This window comes from Salvelinus fontinalis, chromosome 5 (genome assembly GCF_029448725.1).
Source record: "Salvelinus fontinalis isolate EN_2023a chromosome 5, ASM2944872v1, whole genome shotgun sequence".
Taxonomy (NCBI): Eukaryota; Metazoa; Chordata; class Actinopteri; order Salmoniformes; family Salmonidae; genus Salvelinus; species Salvelinus fontinalis.
Window position 1 is genome coordinate 44,420,182 of NC_074669.1, and position 26,770 is coordinate 44,446,951.

The window sequence follows — 26,770 nt, forward strand, 5'->3', positions numbered from 1 at the left end:
GACCAGGGTTCGATCCCAGGCTGTGTCTCAGCTGGCCATGACCGGGAGACCTATGAGGTGGCGCACAATTAACATGGACACCGTTAGGGGAGGGTTTGGCCAGCCAGACGTCCTTGTCCCATCGCGCTCTAGCGAATTCTTGTGGCGGGCCGGGCGCATGCACGCTGACTTCGGTCGCCAGCTGTAGGTGTTTCCTCTGACACAATGGTGTGGTTGGCTTCCGGGTTAAGCGAGCAGTGTGTCAAGTAGCAGTGCGGCTTGACAGGGTCGTGTTTCGAGGATGCATGGCTCTCAACCTTCACCTCTCTCGAGTCCGTACGGCGATGGGACAAGACTGTAAATACCAATTGGATATCTCAAATTGGGGAGAAAAAGGGAGTAAAAAGTACCCAAAAATTATAACTTTAAAAAAAAAAGTTGTTTCCGTTATGTAATTGAAACAATGTAAATGTACATTTGGTTCATACTTTCATGTTTCAGTGAAGAAAGAAATGAACATTTCAGTTTACATTTGTTTTATTATCTATTTTCAAATCTTACAAAAAATATGACAAAATAAAATAAATAATCCCATTTCCCAGTATTATATTTTTCTTGAAAATAAAGTTTTTTTTTGTACAGTGGTACATTGGAAGAGAACATGATGTCTTGTCAGTTAGTGAGGCTGTTGTGAATATGTTTTTTTTAAATTTAGTTAAGAGGTTTAAGGGAAGGGTTCTACATACTGGTAGCTGTACAGCACATCTCACCTCCACTTCACGGCATCATCAACACTCCTCCCACAAGTCTCCAGAAAACGTATGTTTTGGGAACGAGAGGGACCTTTTCTTTATAAAGTTGGAGGAAATACATTCCTAGCGTAAATCAGAGAAACTCCATTTAGTATGATATGTTATGTATCGTATGGTATGAATTAATTTGTGATGTCCATCACCAACTTTGTATGATATGTTACAAATTACAATTCATATTATATGTTAGAAATTTGCAAAACGTACAATATGTTACGAATTTGCTAGATGTATATGTTACGAATTCTAGCTAGGTGTCTAACATTAGCTAGGCTAGGGGTTAAGGTTGGGAGTTAGGTTAAAGGGTTAGGGTTTGCTAAAAGGATTAAGATTAGGGGAAGGGTTAGCCTAAAGGGTTAGGGGAAGGGTTAGCTAACATGCTAAGTAGTTGCAAAGTAGCTAAAAAGTAGTAAGTAGTTAAAGTTGCTAATTAACTATAAATTGTCCATGATGAGATAAGTAACCATACTAAACATAATATATCATACTAACTTGAGTGTCCCGGATGTACATGTACTATGTTATGTCTAGTCTATGAGACCAGGGTGAAATACCATATTGAGTCTCATTGCAGAAGCATGACATTATTCTGTAGCTTGTATAGTTACAGCTAGGCAATCCATGCAAAATGAAAGTTTATGCATGTTTTTTTGCCAAAATTCATATTTGATAGGCATTTTAGGTAACCTCGTCTCCTATTTAAAGCACAGAGAGAGATGAAAAGAAGAGTGTACCAGGGAAGCTTCCTTAGATTAGGTTTCCTATTTCAGAAGGGAGACCGGTGTGTGTCTGGTTCAGCCCAGATGGAGAGAGGAGAGATGGGATGTTAATACCCACACTGAGAAGCCAGGTAAGGTGGAGATCGAAATATTTGGGTAGTGGAACTAGAGATGCAGTTGGCTAAGGCACGGACCAGTAGAAGACTAGTGTATATGGCTGTGCCACTATGTCCCTCCAATACTATATTATTGCAAAGATCCTAGCCAAAGAGGATGACGCAGAGGTGCAAAGTTAATGTTTACTGCATGTCTCTGTGCTGAATCTCTGCTGTGAAGTGCAGTGGTTCGTTCTTCTTTTCAATGAGGAAGACTGGATGTACTATGAGTTTATAGGCACAGATCTAATATCAGATTACCTTCCCCAAATCCAAAACTTAACAGTAGGGGTGGGACACACACAACTGACTGCTGATCAGTATCCAAATACAATGCCATTATCCTCTAAATTAGAGACGTATAAACCACTTTCCTGTTCTCTGGCACCATCCTCTGGCCACATTATAGAAAATAAAGATGGTTGATTAAATCCCTTTGGATTTGCTTGTGAAAGGAATTTAGAAATCTGGGATTTCGAGAAATGTAACTATGTTCTCACATGCCAGTGTACTCAGAAAGGTACTGGTTTGGCAATATCCCAAATGACGTATATCCCAAAAGACACAAGGGGAAATAAAATATATGCCAGCTCTCGAATGATTGGGAACAGCAGCCATCCAGATGAAATAACAACAGCATCAGCATAAGATACTAGCGATAAGAAAAGCAAGCGTTTGCATATGTTAGGTTGTGTTATGAGGCAGGCTGGTATGGCCCATCCTTACACCTGCGGAACAAGCTCTGCTTGTCTCAGTGCAGGACTTCGGGGTTTAGTGCAAATGCTCTCTCTTTCTATCTCACTAATCTAGTCAGATCTTTGTGTTGAACTGGAGTGCCATGATAAGTACACTGTCTATAATGTGTCTCTCTGCAGGCTTGAATGGGGAGAGATTAGAATGGCACACAGTAACCCAAACTCTCCATAGCACATACCGTATACTGTCTAGTCTACACACACATCCATGTCAACATCCTGTGGCATCTTCCTTCATCGGACTCTCAGTTTCCTGGGCAGGCATCAGTCAAAACAACTGTCATTCTCTCTCCCTCTCTTTCTTTTCCTCTCTCTAGAACACATACTGATACGAGACAGTATGTGTTGTCTTTTATCAAACGACCTTCATCTCTGCCGTACACAACATCCACTCTCACTGTCAGACATACCACGTCAGATATTCCTGTTGTTTTCTTGGGAGGTATATACTAAGCTCGGGTGGTTCTTTTTGCTTTGTAAATAAAGCTCATGGCACTTTATGTATGTCTTTAAAATGGGAGATTAGGCTGATGAGAATGAACTTCACGTGTTTTGCAGTACTGCTCAAATTTTAAACACCGATTGATATTGCACGGCTAGCAAAGCCGCTTCGTTTAAGTAGAAAAGCTGATAGGCCTTCAGTTACAAATGTGTATGAGATCAGGCGACCATTTTGTGGATGCTACGAAAGGTCTCGTTACGCGTTTGATTCACACACACCAATAAATGTTTTTCCTTCTCTCCCCCAAAACCAGGCTATTATGTTTGTGGCAAGATGGCCACCAAGATGATTTCAATTTTCAGATGAGAATAAATCAAGATAAACTGCTCTTCCTTTTTCCCCGAAATGTTTTAGAAACACAGCTCATGCATGTCTATATGTATTGCAGACAAAAGTGAGGTATGTGTGTCTCTATACGCGCACGGTTATGTTTTCATCATCATCACCATCAGCCCATTCCCCTCACAGCCTCTAGGCAATGTCTACATACACAACCTCAGACCCAGACAGCACGGAGAGAGGCTTGGCCTTTTCACCCCACTTATTTTTCCTTGTAGTAGATATATTAAGTTCTCACAGCAGTTTGTCATCTCTTTCCAAAGAGAGACTAGACTTTACGGTCCGGGGAGTCCGTGTGGTGTTCGTTCTCCCCTGCGTCCCCTCCAGGTGAACGGCTCTCGTCCGTCACCCCATTCAGGTCAGACTTGGTGGGCTGTTTGTCAGACGCCTGGTACCCCTCTCCTGGTCGGGGTAACTGGGTCCCATTCACACAGGAGCCCCCCTCCGACTTCCCAAAGTTAAACAGTTTCCCCGGGTTGAATGACTTGCTTGGCGACTGAGACCACTCCTGGTTACCACTTGGGACGGTCGCAGACATCGTGGTAATCGTTGCCGTGGCTGCCGCTGCTGCAGCAGCGGTCGCTGCCGCAGCGGTCGCTGCCGCTTCCTTCTTATTCTCGGGCGACTTGAGGAACTTGAAGCTAAGGAACCCGGGGAGCTTGGGTTCGTTTCCGGTGGGAGACTGAGGGGAGCGCACGCTGCTTGAGGATAACTTGTTCTGTAAAGGGATGATCTGTTTGAGCTTCATCACGTTGTTGTTGGCCAGGAGGGAGCTGGGCCTCTTGGGCTTGTCCCCCCCTCCACCCTCCCCAGTGCGGGACTTCCCCCCATGGCTCTTGTCGTGGTGGTGGTCTCCCCCGGAGGAGTCCTTCCCCTCATCTCTCTCCCTTTCCCTGCGAGCCTGGTACTCCGCCTGCCTCTGCCTCTCCTCCTCCTCTCTCTTCCTCCTCTGTAGCTGTTGATAGTGTTGCTGTGCTTGCCGCTCATGCCTCTGTAGGGAGAGAAACAACCGTTACAACAACTCATTCAATCACAGTCTGACAGAATTGTGCACACTCTGAACCGAGAAACTATCTATTCACTCTTAACCTCTACCAGGTACAGCCAGAAGAGGATGGTTTCTTTTCTGGGGAGTTTTCCTACCCAATGTGCCTCTGCTTGCTCTTTGAGGTCTAGGCCGGGTTACTGTATCACTTTGGATTACTGGGTCACTTTGTGACAACTGGTGATATAAAAAGGGCTTTCTAAATCAATTTGATTGATTATTGATTGATACAATGAACTCCTCACAACATCAATGTGATTCAGGCATGGACAATTTACCTTAAAGGCCTCCCTGCGTTGGTACTCCAGTTTTGCTATCTTCTCTCCTACCCAGCTGGGGACATCTGGGATCGCTACGTGAATGATGTACTTCAGCAGGATGGCAAAGTGCTGAGAGAGAGCGAGCAAGAGAGAACGTGATAACATTTAAAAGACCAGGCTGGTCAGGCTGTTTGAGTTAGCAGGCCAAGCCAGAGAGCTGTTCACCTGTGAGCTGTTTACTGGCTGCAGTGCTGTGTTGTTTATTTAGTATGTTGAGACTCTCCTATTCTGTTCACCCCCCTCCCTTTTACACCTCACCACCAGCAGTGTGACAGAGTGGTGGAGATGTCCAGAGATCATGTAACACTTGAGCTTTCTTACAGGTACGTACAGTCTCTGGCTGGGAGTAGGGTTCACATCACTCACCACACATCTGCCCTGTCAACAATCACAGAAGTAGCCAGGATTGATCCGCCTCATTTCACACTTTATAATTTTTTACTGCTATGGGCACTTAGCTGAAAGCTGCCTCAGAGAAGAATACATTTCATTGAGGTAGCTGTGGTTAGCGTTAAAATAGTATTGCCTGTTTCTAAGCTTTCATAGGGCTTAAGACACACCTGCTGCTGACTAGTGAGCAAGACTAGCTTCAACATGGTAGATACCGTTCTAACGAAAATCCCTTCTCTGGGATGTAAAACAACTTTGACATCTTTACTTACGAAAGATTTAAAGAAAGGAGGAGGTTCATATGAAATTGCAAATGACATGCCCAGCAGTCTCCAAAATATATGTCATATTTATTATTTTGACTTCATTTTAATCTCATCTGAAAGCCTGCTAGTATACTGCACACTGAGGACGGCTTGATGCCAAAACGCATTGGTGCAGCTGCAGGTCACAATAAACGTTTGAAATGTGTCTTGGAAGACACTACTATGACCACAGCTCACCGAGGTGACTTTTAAAGAGACAAGTCTATAAGGCCTGCTGGGCTGCTGTCAGTTTGAGAGGTTGAGCTGCTCTGAGATCAGTTGACCAGCCATATATCCTCCCCTCAACTATTAGAAGACGTCAATCAAATCTGACTCTGGATCAGTGCTGAGAGTTAGTCTACCACCTACAAAATACCTATTTAAACCCTGCCAACACTGAAACAGAGTGAGACTCAAAACCCCATCAGCCAACTGAGCTAAAGCCTAGGCATTAGCTGATGTCAGGTGTGTGACTGTAGTAGAGTCTGTACTTCGAGAATGACAATGGAGATGATGGCCATCTCAGGGCTGAGCCAGGGGAAGAGTCGCTGCAGCTGACCACACTGACCAATCAGGTAACAGTTGACTATGATGGCGATTAGACCCATGGCTTCCATTGCTGTCTGCAGAGAGAGACACACACACACACACAACAGACAGGCTTACTGTATTTACATGCAGTATAACACAAAACCTCATGCTTTCAAAGCTTACACAAGGTAAATTCATGATTAGGTTTATACTAAAGGACAGGGCTCTGTTTATGAAATATTAGTGCTGGGCTGCAAAAAAAGCCTGTGAACACCGTGGCCTTCCATAACCAGAGTCCCCCGTTCCCACTGCCGGTCTTAGAACTGTCCTTTAGTCCTACCTGTCCCTGGCCCTTAGTCCAACCTGTCCTTGTCCTACTTGTTATTGTCCCTCAGTCCTACCGGTCGCTCAGTCCTACAGTTCTGTTCTACCTGTCCCGTCGCTCAGTACTACCTGTCCCTCAGTCCTACATTCCACTGTCCGTCCCTCAGTCCTACCTGCCACTGTCCCTCAGTCATATCTGTCACTGTCCCTCAGTCATATCTGTCACTGTCCCTCAGTCATATCTGTCACTGTCCCTCAGTCCTACTTGTCATTGTCCCTCAGTCCTACTTGCCCTGTCCCTCAGTCCTACTTGTCCTGTCCAGTAGTCCTACCTGCCACTGTTCCTCAGTCTTACCTGTCCATGTCCCTCAGTTCTACCTGTCCCTCAGTCCTACCTGCCACTGTCCTTCAGTTCTACCTGTCCCTCAGTTCTACTTGCCACTGTCCCTCAGTCCTACCCGTCCTGTCCCTCAGTCCTACTTATCCCCAGTCCTACCTGCCAGTGTCCCTCAGTCCTACCTGCCAGTGTCCCTCAGTCCTACCTGCCAGTGTCCCTCAGTCCTACCTGCCAGTGTCCCTCAGTCCTACCTGCCAGTGTCCCTCAGTCCCACTTGTCATTGTCCCTCAGTCTTACCTGTCCATGTCCCTCAGTTCTACCTGTCCCTCAGTCCTACCTGCCACTGTCCTTCAGTTCTACCTGTCCCTCAGTTCTACTTGCCACTGTCCCTCAGTTCTACCCGTCCTGTCCCTCAGTCCTACTTGTCCCCAGTCCTACCTGCCAGTGTCCCTCAGTCCTACCTGCCGCTGTCCCTCAGTCCTACCTGCCGCTGTCCCTCAGTCCTACCTGCCGCTGTCCCTCAGTCCTACCTGCCGCTGTCCCTCAGTCCTACCTGCCGCTGTCCCTCAGTCCTACCTGCCGCTGTCCCTCAGTCCTACCTGCCGCTGTCCCTCAGTCCTACCTGCCGCTGTCCCTCAGTCCTACCTGCCGCTGTCCCTCAGTCCTACCTGCCGCTGTCCCTCAGTCCTACCTGCCGCTGTCCCTCAGTCCTACCTGCCGCTGTCCCTCAGTCCTACCTGCCGCTGTCCCTCAGTCCTACCTGCCGCTGTCCCTCAGTCCTACCTGCCGCTGTCCCTCAGTCCTACCTGCCGCTGTCCCTCAGTCCTACCTGCCGCTGTCCCTCAGTCCTACCTGCCGCTGTCCCTCAGTCCTACCTGCCGCTGTCCCTCAGTCCTACCTGCCGCTGTCCCTCAGTCCTACCTGCCGCTGTCCCTCAGTCCTACTTGTCATTGTCCCTCAGTACTACTTGCCCTGTCCCTCAGTCCTACTTGCCCTGTCCCGTAGTCCTACCTGCCACTGTTCCTCAGTCTTACCTGTCCCGTAGTCCTACCTGCCACTGTTCCTCAGTCTTACCTGTCCCTCAGTCCTACCTGCCACTGTTCCTCAGTCCTACCTGTTCCTCAGTCTTACCTGTCCATGTCCCTCAGTCCTACCTGCCAGTGTCCCTCAGTTCTACCTGTCCCTCAGTTCTACTTGCCACTGGCCCTCAATCCTACCCGTCCTGTCCCTCAGTCCTACTTGTCCCTCAGTCCTACCTGCCAGTGTCCCTCAGTTCTACCTGCCAGTGTCCCTCAGTCCTACCTGCCAGTGTCCCTCAGTCCTACCTGCCAGTGTCCCTCAGTCCTACCTGCCAGTGTCCCTCAGTCCTACCTGTACTTCAGTCCTACCTGCCACTGTCCCTCAGTCCTACCTGCCACTGTCCCTTAGTCATACCTGTACTTCAGTCCTAACTGCCACTAAGTATCATTTCTACATTTTTTTGTAAGTTCTTTCAATTTGACATATTAAGTACTGAGCTTGAACATGACTGTTCTACCTGCCACTGTCCGATACTCTCCACCCTCTGACCAAAGGGCCTCTGCAGGCCGGTACAGAGCTTTAAGGCATCGCTGCGGATCTCTATGATGTTGTTAATGAGAGCACACATGGCCGCCAAGGGGAAGGCTGAGGAGAAGAGAACCACATAGCCAAACTGGACAAACATCTCCTGGTAATCCTGGAAGGTGTCCTGGAAGGGACAAAATACATAACAGACACTGTCAGCACTGTGACATGGATAGATGATTATCACAGTGTTTAATATCTTTATTGTTTCAGTAAGGGCCAGAACAGAAGTTGTGTAAATGTAGTTGTACATGTATGGGAAGTTAGCTAGTCATGGCTAACTTTGCCTCGCACAGTGACGTCAAAAGACCTAAAGTAATATCTTACTGATTCTGAGTGCAAGATACAGATACCATGTATTTACTTTTCTTGGTGGTAATACATACTGTATCTGCACTGTAGGGTTGTGCCACGAAAAGAGTGCCTTTTGCGTCCCTTTGATATTTTAATACGAAATTGTGCACCAATATTTTGCATTTTAAAAGCTAGTTATATTAGGGGCCACCCAAGTAGCGCAGTGATTTAAGGCACTGCAGTGCATCGCAGTGCTATCGTATGGACATTTCAGTCGGCGCTTTGCGCTGACAGAAACAAACATCTCTCTGGCAAGAAGAAGGGTGGGGGTGTATGCCTTATGATTAACTTTTTGTGGTGTAATCATAACATACAGGAACTCAAGTCTTTTTGTTCACCTGACCTATAATTCCTTACAATCAAATGCCGAACGCATTAACTACCAAGAGAATAATCTTTGATTATAGTCACAGCCGTGTATATCCCCCCCCACCCCCACCAGACACCTCGACGGCCCTGAAAAAACTTCACTGGACTCGATGTAAACTGGAAACCATATATCCTGAGGCTGCATTTATTGTAGCTGGGGATTTTAACAAAGATCATCTGAAAACAAAGCTCCCTAAATTGAATTAGGATATCGAATGCGCGACTCAAGCTGGCAGCATTCTGGATCATTGCTACTCTAACTTCCGCGACACATACAAAGCCCTCCGCCGCCCTCCTTTCGGCAAATCTGACCACGACTCCATTTTGTTGCTCCCTGCCTATAGACAGAAACTAAAACAGGAAATGCCCGTGCTCAGGTCTGTTCAATGCTGGTCCGACCAATCGGATTCCACGCTTCAAGATTGCTTCGATCACGTGGACTGGGATATGTTCCAGATATCCTCAGACAACAACACTGATGTAAACGCTGACTCGGTGAGCAAGTTTATTAGCAAGTGCATTGGTGATGTTGTAGCCACGGTGACTATTAAAACCTTTCCTAACCAGAAACCGTAGATTGATGGCAGCATTCGCGCAAAACTGAAAGTGCGAACCACTGCTTTTAATCATGGCAAGGCGACCAGAAACATGACTGAATACAAACAGTGTAGCTATCAAACAAGCTAAGCATCAGTATAGAGAAAAAGTAGAGTCGCAATTCAACAGAGACGTATGTGGCAGGGTCTACAGTAAATCATGGATTACAAAAAGAAAACCAGCCCTGTCGCGGACACTGACGTCTTGCTCCCAGACAAATTAAAACAACTTCTTTGCTCACTTTGAGGACAAGACAGTGCCACTGACATGGCCCGCTACCAAAACCTGTGGGCTCTCCTTCACCGTGGCCAATGTGAGTAAAATATTTAAACGTGTTTGTTTTAACCCTCGCAACGCTGCCGGCCCAAACGGCATCCCTAGCAGCGTCCTCAGAGCATGCGCAGACCAGCTGGCTGGTGTGTTTACGGACATATTCAATCAATCGCTATCCCAGTCTGCTGTGCCCACATGCTTCAAGATGGCCACCATTGTTCCTGTTCCCAAGAAAGCTAAGGTAACTGAGCTAAATGACTATCGCACTGTAGCACTCACTTGTGTCATCATGAAGTGCTTTGAAAGACTAGTCAAGGATCATATCACCTCCACCCTATCTGATACCCTAGACCCACTCCAATTTGCTTACCGGCCCAATAGGTCCACAGCCGACGCAATCACAACCACACTGCACACTGTCCTAACCCATCTGGACAAGAGGAATACCTCTGTAAGAATGCTGTTCATTGACTACAGCTCAGCATTTAACACCATAGTACTCTCCAAACCCGTCATTAAGCTCAAGACCCTGGGTCTCAACCCCGCCCTGTGCAACTTGGTCCTGGACTTTCTGACGGGCCGCCCCCAGGTGGTGAGGGTAGGAAACAACATCTCCACCCAGCTGATCCTCAACACTGGGGCCCACAAGGGTGCGTTCTCAGCACTCTCCTGTACTCCCTGTTCACCCATGACTGAGTGGCCATGCACGCCTCCAACTCAATCATCAAGTTTGCAGACAACACTACAGTTGTAGGCTTGGTTACCAACAACGACGAGACGGCCTACAGGGAGGAGGTGAGGGCCCTTGGAGTGTGGTGTCAGGAAAATAACCTCACACTCAACGTCAACAAAACAAAGCAGATGATCGTGGACTTCAGGAAACAGCAGAGGGAGCATCCCCCCTATCCACATCGACGGGACAGTAATGGAGAGGGTAGAAAGTTAAGTTCCTCGTCGTACACATCACGGACAAACTGAAATGGTCCACCCACACAGACAGTGTGGTGAAGAAAGCGCAACAGCGCCTCTTCAACCTCAGGAGGCTGAAGAAATTTGGCTTGTCACCAAAAACACTCAAACTTTTACAGATGCACAATTGAGAGCATCCTGTCGGGCTGTATCACAGTCTGGTACGGCAACTGCTCCGCCCACAACTGCAAAGCTCTACAGAGGGTGGTGCGTTCTGCACAACGCATCACCGGGGGCAAACTACCTGCCCTGCAGGACACCATTACCCGATGTCACAGGAAGGCCAAAAAGATCAAAGACAACAACCACCCGAGCCACTGCCTGTTCACCTCGCTATCATCCAGAAGGCGAGGTCAGTACAGGTGCATCAAAGCTGGGACCGAAAGCTGGGATCCAGCTTCTATCTCAAGGCCATCAGACTGTTAAACAGCCATCACTAACATTGATTGAGTGGCTGCTGCCAACATACAGCCTCAAATCTCTAGCCACTTTAATAATTCATAATTGGATGTAATAAATGTATCACTAGTCACTTTAAACAATGCCACTTTATATAATGTTTACATACCCTACATTACTCATCTCATATGTATATACTGTACTCTATACCATCTACTGCATCTTGCCTATGCCACACGGCCATCGCTCATCCATATATTTATATGTACATATTCTTATTCATCCCTTTACACTTGTGTGTGTATAAGGTAGTTGTTGTGAAATTGTTAGATTACTTGTTAGATATTACTGCACTGTCGGAACTAGAGGCGAAAGCATTTCGCTACACTCGCATTATCTGCTAACCACGTGTATGTGACCATATAAAATTTGATTTGATGAAGGCATGACCTGAGTAAGCATGGGGTAAATCAAGGTCCATGGTAACAGGAATCCATGCTCAGCAAGCACTTGATCAGCTACACATGGCCAGCTACGTTACTCAGTATGGCAACGCAAATAGAACTACAGCACTGATGGGGTTTGCTTCTCTAGTTGGTTTAAGTCCCATGGATATATGATGATGGAATAGTCTATTTAGAGAGTTGGCATTGTTGACATTTCACATAGTGAGTGAGCATGTTCATTAGTTAGTTTGTGTGTGTGTGCATGCGTACATACAGTTGAAGTCAGAAGTTTACATACACTTAGGTTGGAGTCATTAAAACTCATTTTTCAACCACTCCACACATTTCTTGTTGAACAAACTATAGTTTTGGAAAGTCGGTTAGGACATCTACTTTGTGCATGACAAGTCATTTTTCCAACAACTGTTTACAGACATTCATTCAGTGTATCACAATTCCAGTGGGTCAGAAGTTAAATACACTAAGTTGACTGTGCCTTTAAACAGCTTGGAAAATTCCAGAAAATGATGTCATGGCTTTAGAAGCTCCCGATAGGCTAATTGACATCCTTTGAGGTGTACCTGTGGATGTATTCCAAGGCCTACCTTCAATCTCAGTGCCTCTTTGCTTGACATTATGGGAAAATCAAAAGAAATAAGCCAGGACCTCAGAATTTTTTTTTTGTTGACCTCCACAAGTCTGGTTCATCCTTGGGAGAAATTTCCACAAGCCTGAAGCTACCATGTTCATCTGTACAAACAATAGTACGCAAGTATAAACACCATGGGACCACGCAGCCGTCATACCGCTCAGGAAGGAGATGCGTTCTGTCTCCTAGAGATGAACGTACTTTAGTGCGAAAAGTGCAAATCAATCCCAGAACAACAGCAAAGGACCTTGTGAAGATGCTGGAGGAAACAGTTACAAAAGTATCTATATCCACAGTAGCCTATATCGACATAACCTGAAAGGCCGCTCAGCAAGGAAGAAGCCACTGCTCCAAAACCGCCATTAAAAAATCCAGACTACGGTTTGCAACTGCACATGGGGACAAAGATCGTACTTTTTGATGAGAACTGTTTGGCCATAATGACCATTGTTGTGTTTGGAGGAAAAAGGGAGAGGCTTGCAAGCCGAAGAACATCATCCCAAAAGTGAAGCACGGGGGTTGCAGCATCATGTTGTGGGGGTGCTTTGCTGCAGGAGAGACTGGTGCACTTCACAAAATAGATGGCATCATGAGGGAGGAAAATTATGTGGATATATTGAAGCAACATCTCAAGACATCAGTCAGGAAGTTGAAGCTTGGTCGCAAATGGGTCTTCCAAATGGACAATGGTCCCAAGCATACTTCCAAAGTTGTGGCAAAATGGCTTAAGGACAACAAAGTCAAGGTATTGGAGTGGCCATCACAAAGCCCTGACCTCAATCCCATAGACAATGTGTGGGCAGAACTGAGGAGGCCTACAAACCTTACTCAGTTACACCAGCTCTGTCAGAAGGAATGGGCCAAAATTCACCAGCAGGGAATTTTTTACTAGGATTATATGTCAGGAATTGTGAAAAACTGAGTTTATATGTATTTGGCTAAAGTGTATGTAAACTTCCAACTTCAACTATATCTATGTAAGTGTTTGTGTTGTCCTACCTCATAGGTCTGCATGCAGCTCTCAATCTCAGCCTGTGCCAGAATCGTACTCTCCTGCTCCTCTGGCGGGTCGATCCACGACTCCCTCTTGGTATCAGAGTCTAGTCTCTCCAAACTCCTCTGCCGTCTGTGATGACGCACCCTCACCGTGCTCTCCTGCCCAGAAGGCAGTGGGGCAGCCGCCACACTTTCATTGGCCGAACCACCCGTTTCCTTCATCTCATTGTCATCGGCATCATCATACGTCTCGAACACCGAGGCCGGGTCCATCCCCTTCTCCACCATGGTGGGGCTGCCATCCTCCAGGAAACTATCCTCTATTGTGGGGACGCAGCCCCCTCCAGACGACTTCCTGTCCACCTTCTCTATGAAGCTAACCTTCCTCAGCTTCAGGCCACAGTCTATCAACTCCTCGTTCTCTCCCTCACTGAACCTCCCGCTGTCTCCCTCCTCCCTCTCCCTTTCCTCCTCGTCAGGCACCCCACATCCACCGTTCAGACATTTCTTCTCCCTATAGAACAGCAGAAAGGTTAGGCTTCCACTTACTTTAGTCTAATCAACACCATTGTATCTAATAATGTGAATAGGTCACACATCCTCAAACAAATCAAAATATAGACTTGTCTATACTCAAAGAAACATGCCCTAAAAAAAAAGCTCTAATTTAACTTATTCATGAATGAATATAAGCCGTTGTGTCAGCATTACCTGGGGTCAGGCTGTCCCACCCCGGATCTGGTTCCCCTCAGGCCGTGGCCCGGTACGGCCTGGTCAGTGGGTGAAGCATGGGCCTTTCCTGCGGCCAGCCGGCAGTACTTGAGCAGGGTTGAGAGGAGCAGGTCCCAGACGCCGCGCAGGGTGAGCTCGCCCAGCTTGTGGCGCTCGTACAGGTAAGGCTGCAGCACCTCTTTCACGTTCTGGACAAACTGCCGGGTGATCAGGAGGGTGGCCAGCATCTGACAGGATCAAGGGTTAAATAAAGTAGAGGATCAAGGCTTAAAGGTCAGAGTTGTCATGATCGGTCACTGGGTTTAAATACCATCGGTGGAGCTTTCCATAAGTAGGCACCACACTAAACAAATAAAATGGTAAAAAATATAATTTCTTTGCAGAAATACACTGAGTATACAAAACATTAAGAACACCAGTCCATGACATAGACTGACCAGGTGAATCCAGGTGAAAGCTATGATGTCACTTGTAAATCCACTTCAATCAGTGTAGATGAAGGGGAGGAAACGATTTATACATGGATTGTGTTTGTGTGCCATTCAGAGGGGGATTGGGCAAAATAGTTAAGTGACTTTCAATGGGATATTATAGTAGATGCGAAGCGCACCGGTTAGTGTCAAGAACTGCAACGCTGCTGGGTTTTTCATGCTCAACAGTTTCCTGTGTATATCAAGAATGGTCCACCACCCAAAGGACATCCAACCAACTTGAAACAACTGTGGGAAGCATTGGAGTTAACAAAGGCCAGCATCCCTGTGGAACGCTTTCAACACCTTGTAGAGTCCATGCCCTGACGAATTGAGGCTGTCCTGAGGGCAAAACTCAATATTAGCAAGGTGTTCCTAATGTTTGGTATACCCAATGTATAATATTCACTTGGTACTATATATATGATGGACTGAAAACAATCCTCTATATAAACCGCAAGCAGTTCACGCCCATTCAAATACAGTAGATACACACACTACTCTGTATGCAGCCTAGTCAAATGTGCTACATCAAAACCATGACATGCAAAACTACTACTGCAGGAATAAATACAGGGCATTGTGCTCAGGCCCAGAGGTAAGACCCAGGAAACATACACGGTGTCCTTTCACTGCAAACCATGACCAAGTCAAAGCACAAACCACAGATAGCACATTTACAGACAGCCCATAGTCAGTCCATCAGTTTACACAAAGGCTCACTCAGTGCTTATACATGTTCCTTAACACGAACAGAAAGTGCAGTATGAAAACATATCCCAGACATTTTTGGCTTTCAGAAATAAAACACTGAGAATATACAGTAAACACCCAAAGACAGTAATAACAGAGTGGCTGAACGAAACCTAACCTAAACATATAAAAGCTTTCTATGCAATGCCAACGATGCATAAAGATGCTACAAACTACAAGCACAACAAACGAACAGACAACAACTCTAAACAAATAAGCACGGGTGAAAGTAAAGTGGTTCGGTACGGCGTCCTGGCAAAACATGAGCCTATCACAGTAGTGGACACAAAATCTGGCCTAATGTCAATCGGCAAATGGCATGACACCTTTTGGTGTTTTGTGTAACAGATGTCTCTTTCCATTCACCACTGTTTGGAGGCTGGAAATATGTTGCGAGTGGATGAGCATGCGTGGGTAGCCTAGTGAAGGAGCCCGTTGAAGTGAGTGATTGACAATCATATGAAAAAGCATGATGGGTTGTGTTTATGCCACAATAAAAAGGTAATCATTTTAAAAGTTAAAGACAAATCTTCACGACTAGGCCCACAGAGATCATATTGAATTAATAGGGATTCTATATGTAATTCTATGATTAGGCCCATAGAAAATATGGGGTGCTGGGCAGGTAATGTCAAGATGACTCTAGAGACAGCAGGAGCGGTAGAGATACTCTGAATGATCGGCTATGAAAAGCCAACTGACATTTACTCCTGAGGTGCTGACCTGTTGCACCCTCTACAACCACTGTGATTATTATTATTTGACCATGCTGGTCATTTATGAACATTTGAACATCTTGGCCATGTTTTGTTATAATCTCCACCCGGCACAGCCAGAAGAGGACTGGCCACCCCTCATAGCCTGGTTCCTCTCTAGGTTTCTTCCTAGGTTTTGGCCTTTCTAGGGAGTTTTTCCAAGCCACCGTGCTTCTACACCTGCATTGCTTGCTGTTTGGGGTTTTAGGCTGGGTTTCTGTACAGCACTTTGAGATATCAGCTGATGGTAGAAGGGCTATATAAATAAATTTGAAATAAATTTGAAATTTGATTTGATGACTAACCCCTGACCCCACGGTGGGGGCCGAAGTCATACTTTGGACCTAAAAGAGGCCCTGATGACCCAGATGGTGAAGACCAGCAGCGTGATCTTGAGAAAGAGATATGGCAGCACATTGTCCTTCAGCTGCCCGAGAAGACTCTGGCCCAGTGAGAACACCAGTAACATCTAGGACCACACCACAAAACCAGCACCAAAGACCCACACAACACAGAGACAGATGGAGAAATAGGCAGAATGGAGAGAGAGCAACATGTGAAGAAGGTAGTGGGATTAAGGAAGGAAGACCAGGGAGGTGAAAATGGTTTGGGTAACTTTTGGAAGGAGAGGAAACATGGTGGGATTTCAGTCGCTTTTACCTCTTTCAGACGCTCCATGTCTCTGAGGTAGAATCCAATGTAGAAAAGACTGAGGTAAGAATTTACAAACTGAAACTGCAGATAAAGAAACAAAACATGTGAGTTGAAAAACTTGAGAGAAAGTATAGTAGATTCTGTATTTCAATCATTTGTCATGTGAAAAGTGAGTCCAATTTCCATGTAATAAGGAAGAAGATGACACCACTCACAAGAACCATTTTGATGATGAGATTTTTCTCATAGGCACTCTGGAGTCTGTAGTTTTCTGTGGGGGAAGAAATATAATGTCAGCATTCACAGAAATAATCATCATCACCTGAATAAAAAATAAATATATATATATATATATATATATATAAAATAAACATCCTCTCACTGTCAACTGCGATTATTTTCAGCAAACTTAACATGTGTAAATATTTGTATGAACATAAAATTCAACAACTGAGACATAAACTGAACAAGTTCCACTGACATGTGACTAACAGAAATGGAATAATGTGTCCATGAACAAAGGGGGGGGGGTCAAAATTAAAAGTAACAGTCAGTGTCTGGTGTGGCCACCAGCTGCATTAAGTACTGCAGTGCATCTCCTCCTCATGGCCTGCACCAGATTTGCCAGTTCTTGCTGTGAGATGTTACCCCACTCTTCCACCAAGGCACCTGCAAGTTCCTGGACATTTCTGGGGGATGGCCCTGGCCCTCACCCTCCGATCTAACAGGTCCCAGACGTGCTCAATGGGATTGAGATCCGGGCTCTTCGCTGAACATGGCAGAACACTGATATTCCTGTCTTGCAGTATGGCTGGTGGCATTGTCATGCTGGAGGGTCATGTCAGGATGAGCTTGCAGGAAGGGTACCACATGAGGGAGGAGGATGTCTTCCCTGTAACACACAGCGTTGAGATTGCCTGCAATGACAACAAGCTCAGTCCAATGATGCTGTGACACACCGCCCCAGACCATGACGGACCCGCCACCTCTGAATCGATCCTGCTCCAGAGTACAGACCTCGGTGTAACGATCATTCCTTCAAAGATAAACGCAAATCTGACCATTACCCCTGGTGAGACAATACCGAGACTCGTCAGTGTAGAGCACTTTTTGCCAGTCCTGTCTGGTCCAGGGACAGTTTGTGCCCATAGGCGACGTTGTTGCCGGTGATGTCTGGTGAGTACCTGCCTTACAACAGGCCTACAAGCCCTCAGTCCAGCCTCTCTCAGCTTATTGCGGACAGTCTGATCACTGATGGAGGGATTGCGTATTCCTGGTGTAACTCGGGCAGTTGTTGCCATCCTGTACCTGTCCCGCAGGTGTGATGTTCGGATGTACCAATCCTGTGCAGGTGTTGTTACACGCGGTCTGCCACTGCGAGGACGATCAGCTGCCCGTCCTGTCTCCCTGTAGCGCTGTCTTAGGCGTCTCACAGTACGGACATGGCACATCTGCAGTCCTCATGCCTCCTTGCAGCATGCCTAAGGCACTTTCACGCAGATGAGCAGGGACCCTGGGCATCTTTCTTTTGGTGTTTTTCAGAGTCAGTAGCAAGGCCCCTAGTGTCCGAAGTTTTCATAACTGTGACCTTAATTGCCTACCGTCTGTAAGTTGTTAGTGTCTTACCGACCATTCCACAGGTGCATGTTCATTAATTATTTATGTTTCATTGAACAAACATGGGAAACAGTGTTTAAACCCTTAACAATGAAGATCTGTGAAGTTATTTCAATTTTTACAAATTATCTTTGAAAGACAGGGTCCTGAAAAAGGGACGTTTATAAACGCACTACCGGTCAAAAGTTTTAGAACACCTACTCATTCAAGGGTTTTTCTTTATTTTTTACAATTTTCTACATTGTAGAATAATAGTGAAGACATCAAAACTATGAAATAACACATATGGAATCATGTAGTAACCAAAAAAGTGTCAAAATCAAAATATATTTAATATTTCAGATTATTCAAAGTAGCCACCCTTTGCCTTGATGACAGCTTTGCACACTCTTGGCATTCTCTCAACCAGCTTCACCTGGAATGCTTTGCCAACAGTCTTGAAGTAATTCCCACATATGCTGAGCACTTGTTGGCTGCCTTTCCTTCATTCTGCGGTCCAACTCATCCCAAACCATCTCAATTTGGTTGAGGTCGGGGGATTGTGGAGGCCAGGTCATCTGATGAAGGACTCCATCACTCTCCTTCTTGGTAAAATAGCCCTTACACAGCCATATGTGTTATTTCCTAGTTTTAATGTCTTCACTAGAAAATAGTAAAAATAAAGAAAAACCCTTGAATGAGTAGGTGTTCTAAAACTTTTGACCAGTAGGGTGTGTGTAATATAATATAAATATATATTTATATTATATATAATATAAATATATATTTGGTGCCTTGACGGAAGGGCACCACCAGGAGTGGAGCCTGCGGCTTAATTTGACTCAACACGGGAAACCTCACCTGGCCCGGACACGGAAAGGATTGACAGATTGATGTATATATATATATATGTTGTTCTGCCTTAGTACTCAGGAATCAACTGTCAAGCTTGACAGATGAGTGCTCTGTGTGTGTGTGTGTGTGTGTGTGTGTGTGTGTGTGTGTGTGTGTGTGTGTGTGTGTGTGTGTGTGCGCGCACATACGTGTGTGAGTGCATACGTGCGTTCATGTGTGTGTTTGCCTGCGTGTTCTCACCCATGTTGTTGAGCCAGCAGGCTATCTTCCGGTACACCTCGTCACAGGCGGTCACAGTGATGGCCAGCATGATCTTAGGGATGAACCTGGCCAAGCGAGGTACCTCCTTGATCCCCATCACAAACTCCTGTGAGACAACAACAGCTGCCTAATATTGTTGCAATCCTCGCTAATATGAGCCATGTTACGATTCCCACCAAGTGGGATAACTCTATTGGCACAACGCATAGGGTGTTGACATTTCATGGCAGCAACCCGTTACAATCAATTCCACAGGTATATTTCCCTTCAAATCCTTTCTGCGGTTGAAGGAAATGTTATTTTGTAGGGTTGTTAAATTCGGTTAACTTTCTCAAAATTCCCAGGTTTTTCCAGAAATCAGAGTTGGAAGCTTTCCTGGAATGATGAAGGAATAAGCACAAAATCCGCAATCCTCCAACCACGATTTCTGGAAAACCTGTGAATTTTGGGAAAGCTCCCTAGACACTAGGAAGGCAGTTATGTAGGTAGAGCAGCAGCAGGCAGAAGGAGCAGTACTGACATACCTGCAGCTCGAAGCAGATGAGCATGGCCAGGAAGACAAAGCAGAGACAAAGGAGACAGATGGGCAGGCTGATCAGCCACCTGAACATCCTCCTCCTCCACGGAGGGTAGTATAACTCCTCACAGCCTGTTATGGGACTGCACCGCTTCACGCCCTGCAGGGGGGAGGGGGCGAGAGAGGAGATGGAGGGGATGGGGCAAGAGGGAAAGGGTGAGAAAGAAGGTAAAGGGTGGGAGGAGAAAAGTGGAGGTAAATGGAGAGTGAAGAGAAAAGCAAGAAAGGGTAGAGCTGACACTTTCAAGGAGTGGGACACTTTTTTTATTTAACTTTTATTTAACTAGGCAAGTCAGTTAAGAACAAATTCTCATTTACAATGACAGCCTACCCCGGCCAAACCCGGACGACGCTGTGCACCGCCCTATGGGACTCCCAATCACGGCCGGATGTGATGCAGCCTGGATTTGAACTTGACTGCTGCGCCACTCGGAAGCCCCTAAAGCTTATAACCCGGAAGCTTGTAAGAAATCCCGCTATGCCATACGACGAGCCATCAAACAGGAAAAGCATCAATAGAGGACTAAGATCGAATCGTACTATACCAGCTCCAACGCTCGTCGAATGTGGCAGGGCTTGCAAACTATTACAGACTACAAAGGGAAGCACAGCAGAGAACTGCCCAGTGACACGAGCCTACCAGGCGAGCTAAATTACTTCTATGCTCGCTTCGAGTCAAGTAGCACTGAAACATGCATGAGAGCATCAGCTGTTCCGGGCGACTGTGAGATCAGGCTCTTTGCAGCCGATGTGAGTAAGACCTTTAAACAGGTCAACATTTACAAGGATAACCAGGACGTGTACTCCAAGCATGCGCTGACCAACTGGCAAGTGTCTTCACTGACATTTTCAACCTCTCCCTGTCTGAGTATGTATTACCAACATGTTTCAAACAGACCACCATAGTCCCTGTGCCCAAGAACACTAAGGTAACCTGCCTAAATGACTACCAACACGTAGCACTCATGTCTGTAGCCATGAAGTGCTTTAAAGGCTGGTCATGGCTCACATCAACACCATTATCCCAGAAACCTTAGACCCACTCCAATTTGCATACTGCCCTAACAGATCCACAGATGATGCAATCTCTATCGCACTCCACACTGCCCTTTCCCACCTGGACAAGAGGAACACCTATGTGAGAATGCTACTCATTGACTACAGCTCAGCGTTCAACACCATAGTGCCCTCAAAGCTCATCACTATGCTAAGGACCCTGGGACTAAACACCTCCCTCTGCAACTGGATCCTGGACTTCCTGACAGGCCGCCACCAGGTTGTAAGGGTAGGTAACAACACATCCGCCACACGGAGGACCCACAGCTGTGCATGCTCAGTCCCCTCCTGTACTCCCTGTTCACTCATGACTGCACGGCCAGGCACGACTCCAACACCATCATTAAGTTTGCCGATGACACAACAGTTGTAGGCCTGATCACTGACAACGACGAGACAGCCTATAGGGAGGAAGTCAGAGACCTCACCGTGTTGTGCCAGGACAACAACCCCTCCCTCAACGTGATCAAGACAAAGAAGATGTTTGTTGACTACAGGAAAAGGAGGACCAAGCACGCCCCATTCTTATTGACGGGGCTGTAGTGGAGCAGGTTGAGAGTTTCAAGTTCCTTGGTGTCCACATCACCCGCAAACTAACATGGTCCAAGCACACCAAGACAATTGTGAAGAGGGCACGAGAAAACCTATTCCCCTTCCGGAGACCGAAAAGATTTGGCATGGGTCGTCAAAAGGTTCTACAGCTGCACCATCGAGAGCATCCTGACTGGTTGCATCACTGCCTGGCATGGCAACTGCTCGGCCCCCGACCGCAAGGCACTACAAAGGGTAGTGCATACGGCCCAGTACATCACTGGGGCCAAGCTTCCTGCCATCCAGGACCTCTATACCAGGTGGTGTCACAGGAAGGCCCTAAAAATTGTTAAAGACTCCAGCCACCCTAGTCATAGACTGTTCTCTCTGCTATCGCACGGCAAGCGATACCGGAGCGCCAAGTCTAGGTCCAAGAGGCTTCTCAACAGCTTCTACCCCCAAGCCATAAGACTCCTGAACAACTAATCAAAGGCCTACCCAGACCCCTCTTCTACGCTGCTACTCCTCTCTGTTATTGACTATGCATAGTCACTTTAACTCTACCTACATGTACATATTACCTCGACTAACCGGTGCCCCCGCACATTGACTCTGTACCGGTACCCCCTGTATATAGCCTTGCTATTGTTATTTGACTGATGCCATTGAATTATTTCTTACTTAACACTTGTTTTTCTTAAAACTTCTTAAAGCATTGTTGGTTAAGGGCTTATAAGTAAGTATTTCACTGTATTCGGCGCATGTGACAAATAAAATGTTATTTGATTTGAAATGTTCTCATGTCCTCCTCACCATAAACTGTGTCCGTGGTTCCTCTAGGGACTCGTTAGGGGTATCCAGCGTACCCCACTTATAGGCTAGCTCCGCCCCCCTCCTCTTCCACCTCTCCAGGAACAGCGTGGCCCACACCACGTTGAACAGAGCAAACACTACACAGCAGATATCACGACTTGTCTGAGAGAACACACAGAGAATACACAGGTGAATCTTTAAATAGGAAACGTGTAACCTCTATAACACCTGTGTAAAAACTAAAGGAGTACTGGAGGAAAAGAAAAACGTCTTAGGAAGAAATGGGATCATCATATCTGAGGTTACTTCGAAACAGTTTCTACATTTTCAAGTGTCAACAGTTCGATATCTCACTCTGTGATTCAGTTGAAAAGGCTAACATTGTTAGAGAACGGCATAAGTCTGTTAGAGAGCAGATGAGTGTATCACAATTAACATCTGTGTGTCTATGTCCTAAACGTGTTCCAGACAGTGCACTTGAAAAGTAAGTGGTAAGTAAGCCTTGGACAAGTAAGGTTTGTCCGAGCCAGAACTGCCCATAGGGGCAGAATCTTATAGTGCCTTCAGAAATTATTCATACCCCTAGACTACCATATTTTGTTGTGTTACAGCCTGAATTCAAAATGGATTATACACGCAATACCCCATAATGACAAAGTCAAATCCAGGGGTTGGAACCGGTTCAGGAAACAGAACAGAAAACCGTAAAAGAACAACATTTTTCCAGTAACAGAAACGTAACCTGAAACGAAAGTGATCCATACTGTTCCCGGAACAGAACCGTTACTTTTAAAGCATGGGAACCGGTTAACAACATTGTTTTACGTTTCAGCCATTTTTTCTAGTCCCACAACAAAATACAACGAAGCACCTATGCAAAGCCCTCCCTCTGTCACTCAGAAACTTATACCAGTGTGTCACGCCTTGATCTGTTTCACCTGTCCTTGTGATTGTCTCCACCCCCTCCGGGTGTCACTGATTTTCCCCAGTGTATTTATCCCCGTGTTTCCTGTCTCTCTGTGCCAGTTTGTCTTGTATGTTTCCAAGTCAACCAGCAGTTTTCCCATTCTCCTTTTTCAAGTCCAAGGGTTTTGACCCTTGCCTGTTTCTGGACTGTGTAACTGCCCGCCTGACCATTCTGCCTGCCTTGACCACGAGCCTATCTGCCACTCTGTACCTCCTGGACTCTGATCTGGTTTTGACCTTTTTGCCTGTCCATGACCATTCTCTTGCCTACTCCTTTGGATTAATAAACATGTTAAGACTCCAACCATCTGCCTCCTGTGTCTGCATCTGGGTCTTGCCTTGTACCTTGATAAGTATCTGCCTGCAAGCTGAAAATCTTTGCCTGTGCGTGTTTAGGCTACCTGCTCCTCCCCCTTCTGAAGCATAGGCTACTATACTTATACAAGCTTGATTCAGAAGATAGGGAGAGATATTTGTAATTAAGTAGAGAAAAATGGATTCACTTTTTCAATGCTAGTTAAGGATACAATAGGTCTATTTATCACATTGGATTTATTAACTAAAAAAAGGTAAGACGTGTTTTTAATTCTTGTGCTGGTCTGCACACACAAGCTTGTTAGTTAGCTAGCTCGCTCAAGCTTGTAAGCTAGCTAGCTCAAAGGACATTCAAGGTTCCTCCATAGAAGCCGCTCCTTCTAGGTATAACTCATATAATGCATGTCATAACAAGATGCCCAGCGATTCAAACCTCCTCCTCAATCCTCATTCACTCTCTCCCCACCCACAAAATGTAAGTCGCATATTGCAGCATAGGCTACACTTGTCTGTCCATCATGTATGTAAACAACTAGCTTGCCTGCTCTATCCGCACGGATTGAAGTAATTTAATGAGCTAAATGTAAAAACCTGTTGATTTCACAGGTTAAAAAAGGAACAGAATGGAACAGTATAAACGGGTACTTTTTTGAGGTCGAACCGGTTCAGGACTTTATTTTGCCTGTCGGAACAGTGGAACGAACCCCCCAAAAATGGTGATTCTGTTCAGATCAAAACAATTGAAAAATTATTTTTGTTCCAACCCCTGCTAAAAACGTTCGATTTTTTTGTGTGCACATTTATTGAAAAATAAATACAGCAATATCTAATTTACATACGGTATGTATTCACACCTCAATACTTTGTAGAAACACCTTTGGCAGTGATTACAGCTGTGAGTCTTTCTGGGTGAGTCTTGAAAAGTTTTCCCACACCTGGATTGTGCAACATTTGCCAATTATTATTTTCAAAATTATTCAAGCTCTGTCAAATTGTTTGTTGATCATTGCTAGACCACCATTTTCAGGTTTTGTCATAGATTTTCAAGTAGATTTAAGTCAAAACTGTAACTTGGCCAATCCACAACATTTATTGTTTTGTTGGTAAGCAACTTCAGTGTCGATTTGTCCTTTTTTTTAGGTTATTTTCCTGCTGAAATGTGAATTAATATCCCAGTGTCTGGTGGAAAGCAGAATGAACCAGGTTTTTCTCTAGGATTTTGCCTTAGCTTTATTCCACTTATTTTTTATCCTAAAAACTCCCCAGTCCTTAACGATTACAACAATATCCATAACATGATACAACCACCACTATGCTTGAAAATATGGAGAGTGGTATTCAGTAATGTGTTGTATTGGATTTGCCCCAAACGTAACACTTTGTATTAAGGCCAAAAATGTAATTGCTTTACGATTTTTTTGCATTATTACGTTAGTGCCTTGTTGAAAACAGGATGCATGTTTTGGAATATTTTTATTCTGTACAGGCTTCCTTTTATTTCTGTCAATTAGTTTGGTATTGTAGAGTAACTACCATGTTGTTGATTCATCCTCAGTTTTCTCCTATCACAGCCATTAAACTCTGTAACTATTTTAAAGTCACCATTGGCCTCGTGGTGAACGCCACTGGCCTCCTCTCCGGCAACTGAGTTAGGAAGGATGCCTGTATCGTTGTTGTGACTCTGTTTTGATACACCTTCCTAATTGTAATTAATAACTTTACCATGCTCAAAGGGATATTCAATGTCTGCTGTTTTTTTTTTACCCATCTATTAATAAGTCCCCTTCTTTGCAAGGCATTGGAAAATCGTATTGTGTGAATCGATTTTAAATCAGTCTGTAACACAAGAAAATGTGGAAAAAGTCAAGGGGTGTGGATACTTTCTGAAGGCAATGGATCTCCTGTTTCTGTAGTGAGGCAGCTTGATATACAAGTACACGCCGTGGACAGGATGCTAGAAAAGGCCCAGTGTGAAAGTCACCTGATCAGACTCCGTCAGAATCCAGAGCACAAAGCCTATGATAGCAGGATACAGCATAGATGTGGTGTAGAATCCCAGCCAGGCAAAGTACATGGCTATCTTCACCCCAAAGTAATCATGAATATCATCTAGTTACACCACAGAGGGAACGAGGGAGAGAGACAGTTAGCAATGAAACATTTATAATTCAAATCAACATACAATTATGTGAGTGAAGAAACTTTTCTGGTGAGTTTTGGCCTCGGTTGACCTTTAAGGTCAGGTTTAAGGTCACATGAACCACATATACAGTTGAAGTCTGAAGTTCATACACCTTAGCCAAATACATTTAAACTCGGTTTTTCACAATTCCTGACATTTAATCATAGTAAAAATTCCCTGTCTTAGGTCAGTTAAGATCACCACTTTATTTTAAGAATGTGAAATGTCAGAATAATAGTTCAGAGAATGATTTATATATCAGCTTTTATTTCTTTCATCACATTCCCAGTGGATCAGAAGTTTACATACACTCAATTAGTATTTGGTAGCACTGCCTTTAAATTGTTTAACTTGGGTCAAACATTTCGGGTAGCCTTCCACAAGCTTCCCACAATAAGTTGGGTGAATTTTGGCCCATTCCTGACAGAGCTGGTGTAACTGAGTAAGGATTGTAGGCCTCCTTGCTCGCACATGCTTTTTCAATTCTGCCCACACATTTTCTATAGGATAGAGGTCAGGGCTTTGTGATGGCCACTCCAATACCTTGACTTTGTTGTCCTTAAGCCATTTTGCCACAACTTTGGAAGTATGCTTGGGGTCATTGTCCATTTGGAAGACCCATGTGCAACCAAGCTTTAACTTCCTAACTGATGTCTTGAGATGCTGCTTCAATATATCCACATAATTTCCCTTCCCCATGACGCGGTCTATTTTGTGAAGTGCACCAGTCCCTCCTGCAGCAAAGCATCCCACAACATGATGCTGCCACCCCCGTGCTTCACGGTTGGGATGGTGTCCTTCAGCTTGCAAGCTCCCCCTTTTTCCTCCAAACATAACGATGGTCATCATGGCCAAATCGTTCTGTTTTTGTTTCATCAGACCATAGGACGTTTCTCCAAAAAGTACAATCTTTGTCCACATGTGCAGTTGCAAACCATAGTCTGGATTTTTTATGGTGGTTTTGGAGCAGGGGCTTCTTCCTTGTTCCAGGTTATGTCGATATATGACTCGTTTTACTGTGGATATAGATACTTTTGTACCCATTTCCTCCAGCATCTTCACAAGGTCCTTTGCTGTTGTTCTG

The 26,770-nt window shown here is 45.3% G+C and overlaps 1 protein-coding gene across 1 annotated transcript in view; it reads right to left on the reverse strand.

Moving 5' to 3' along the window:
- Positions 1–498: 498 nt before the first annotated feature.
- LOC129855645 (anoctamin-8-like) overlaps positions 499–26,770 on the reverse strand; it is a 60,749-nt gene continuing 34,477 nt past the window's right edge. Inside the window, exons 7-18 of the mRNA XM_055923527.1 lie at positions 25,486–25,613; positions 22,224–22,385; positions 19,771–19,923; positions 19,226–19,352; positions 16,750–16,805; positions 16,541–16,615; positions 13,882–14,129; positions 13,174–13,684; positions 8,051–8,242; positions 5,813–5,944; positions 4,585–4,695; positions 499–4,252 (exon numbers count right to left, since the gene is read on the reverse strand). Coding sequence (XP_055779502.1) covers positions 3,530–4,252; positions 4,585–4,695; positions 5,813–5,944; positions 8,051–8,242; positions 13,174–13,684; positions 13,882–14,129; positions 16,541–16,615; positions 16,750–16,805; positions 19,226–19,352; positions 19,771–19,923; positions 22,224–22,385; positions 25,486–25,613 — 2,618 coding nt within the window. The 3' untranslated portion in view covers positions 499–3,529. The remainder of the gene's footprint in view (positions 4,253–4,584; positions 4,696–5,812; positions 5,945–8,050; positions 8,243–13,173; positions 13,685–13,881; positions 14,130–16,540; positions 16,616–16,749; positions 16,806–19,225; positions 19,353–19,770; positions 19,924–22,223; positions 22,386–25,485; positions 25,614–26,770) is intronic.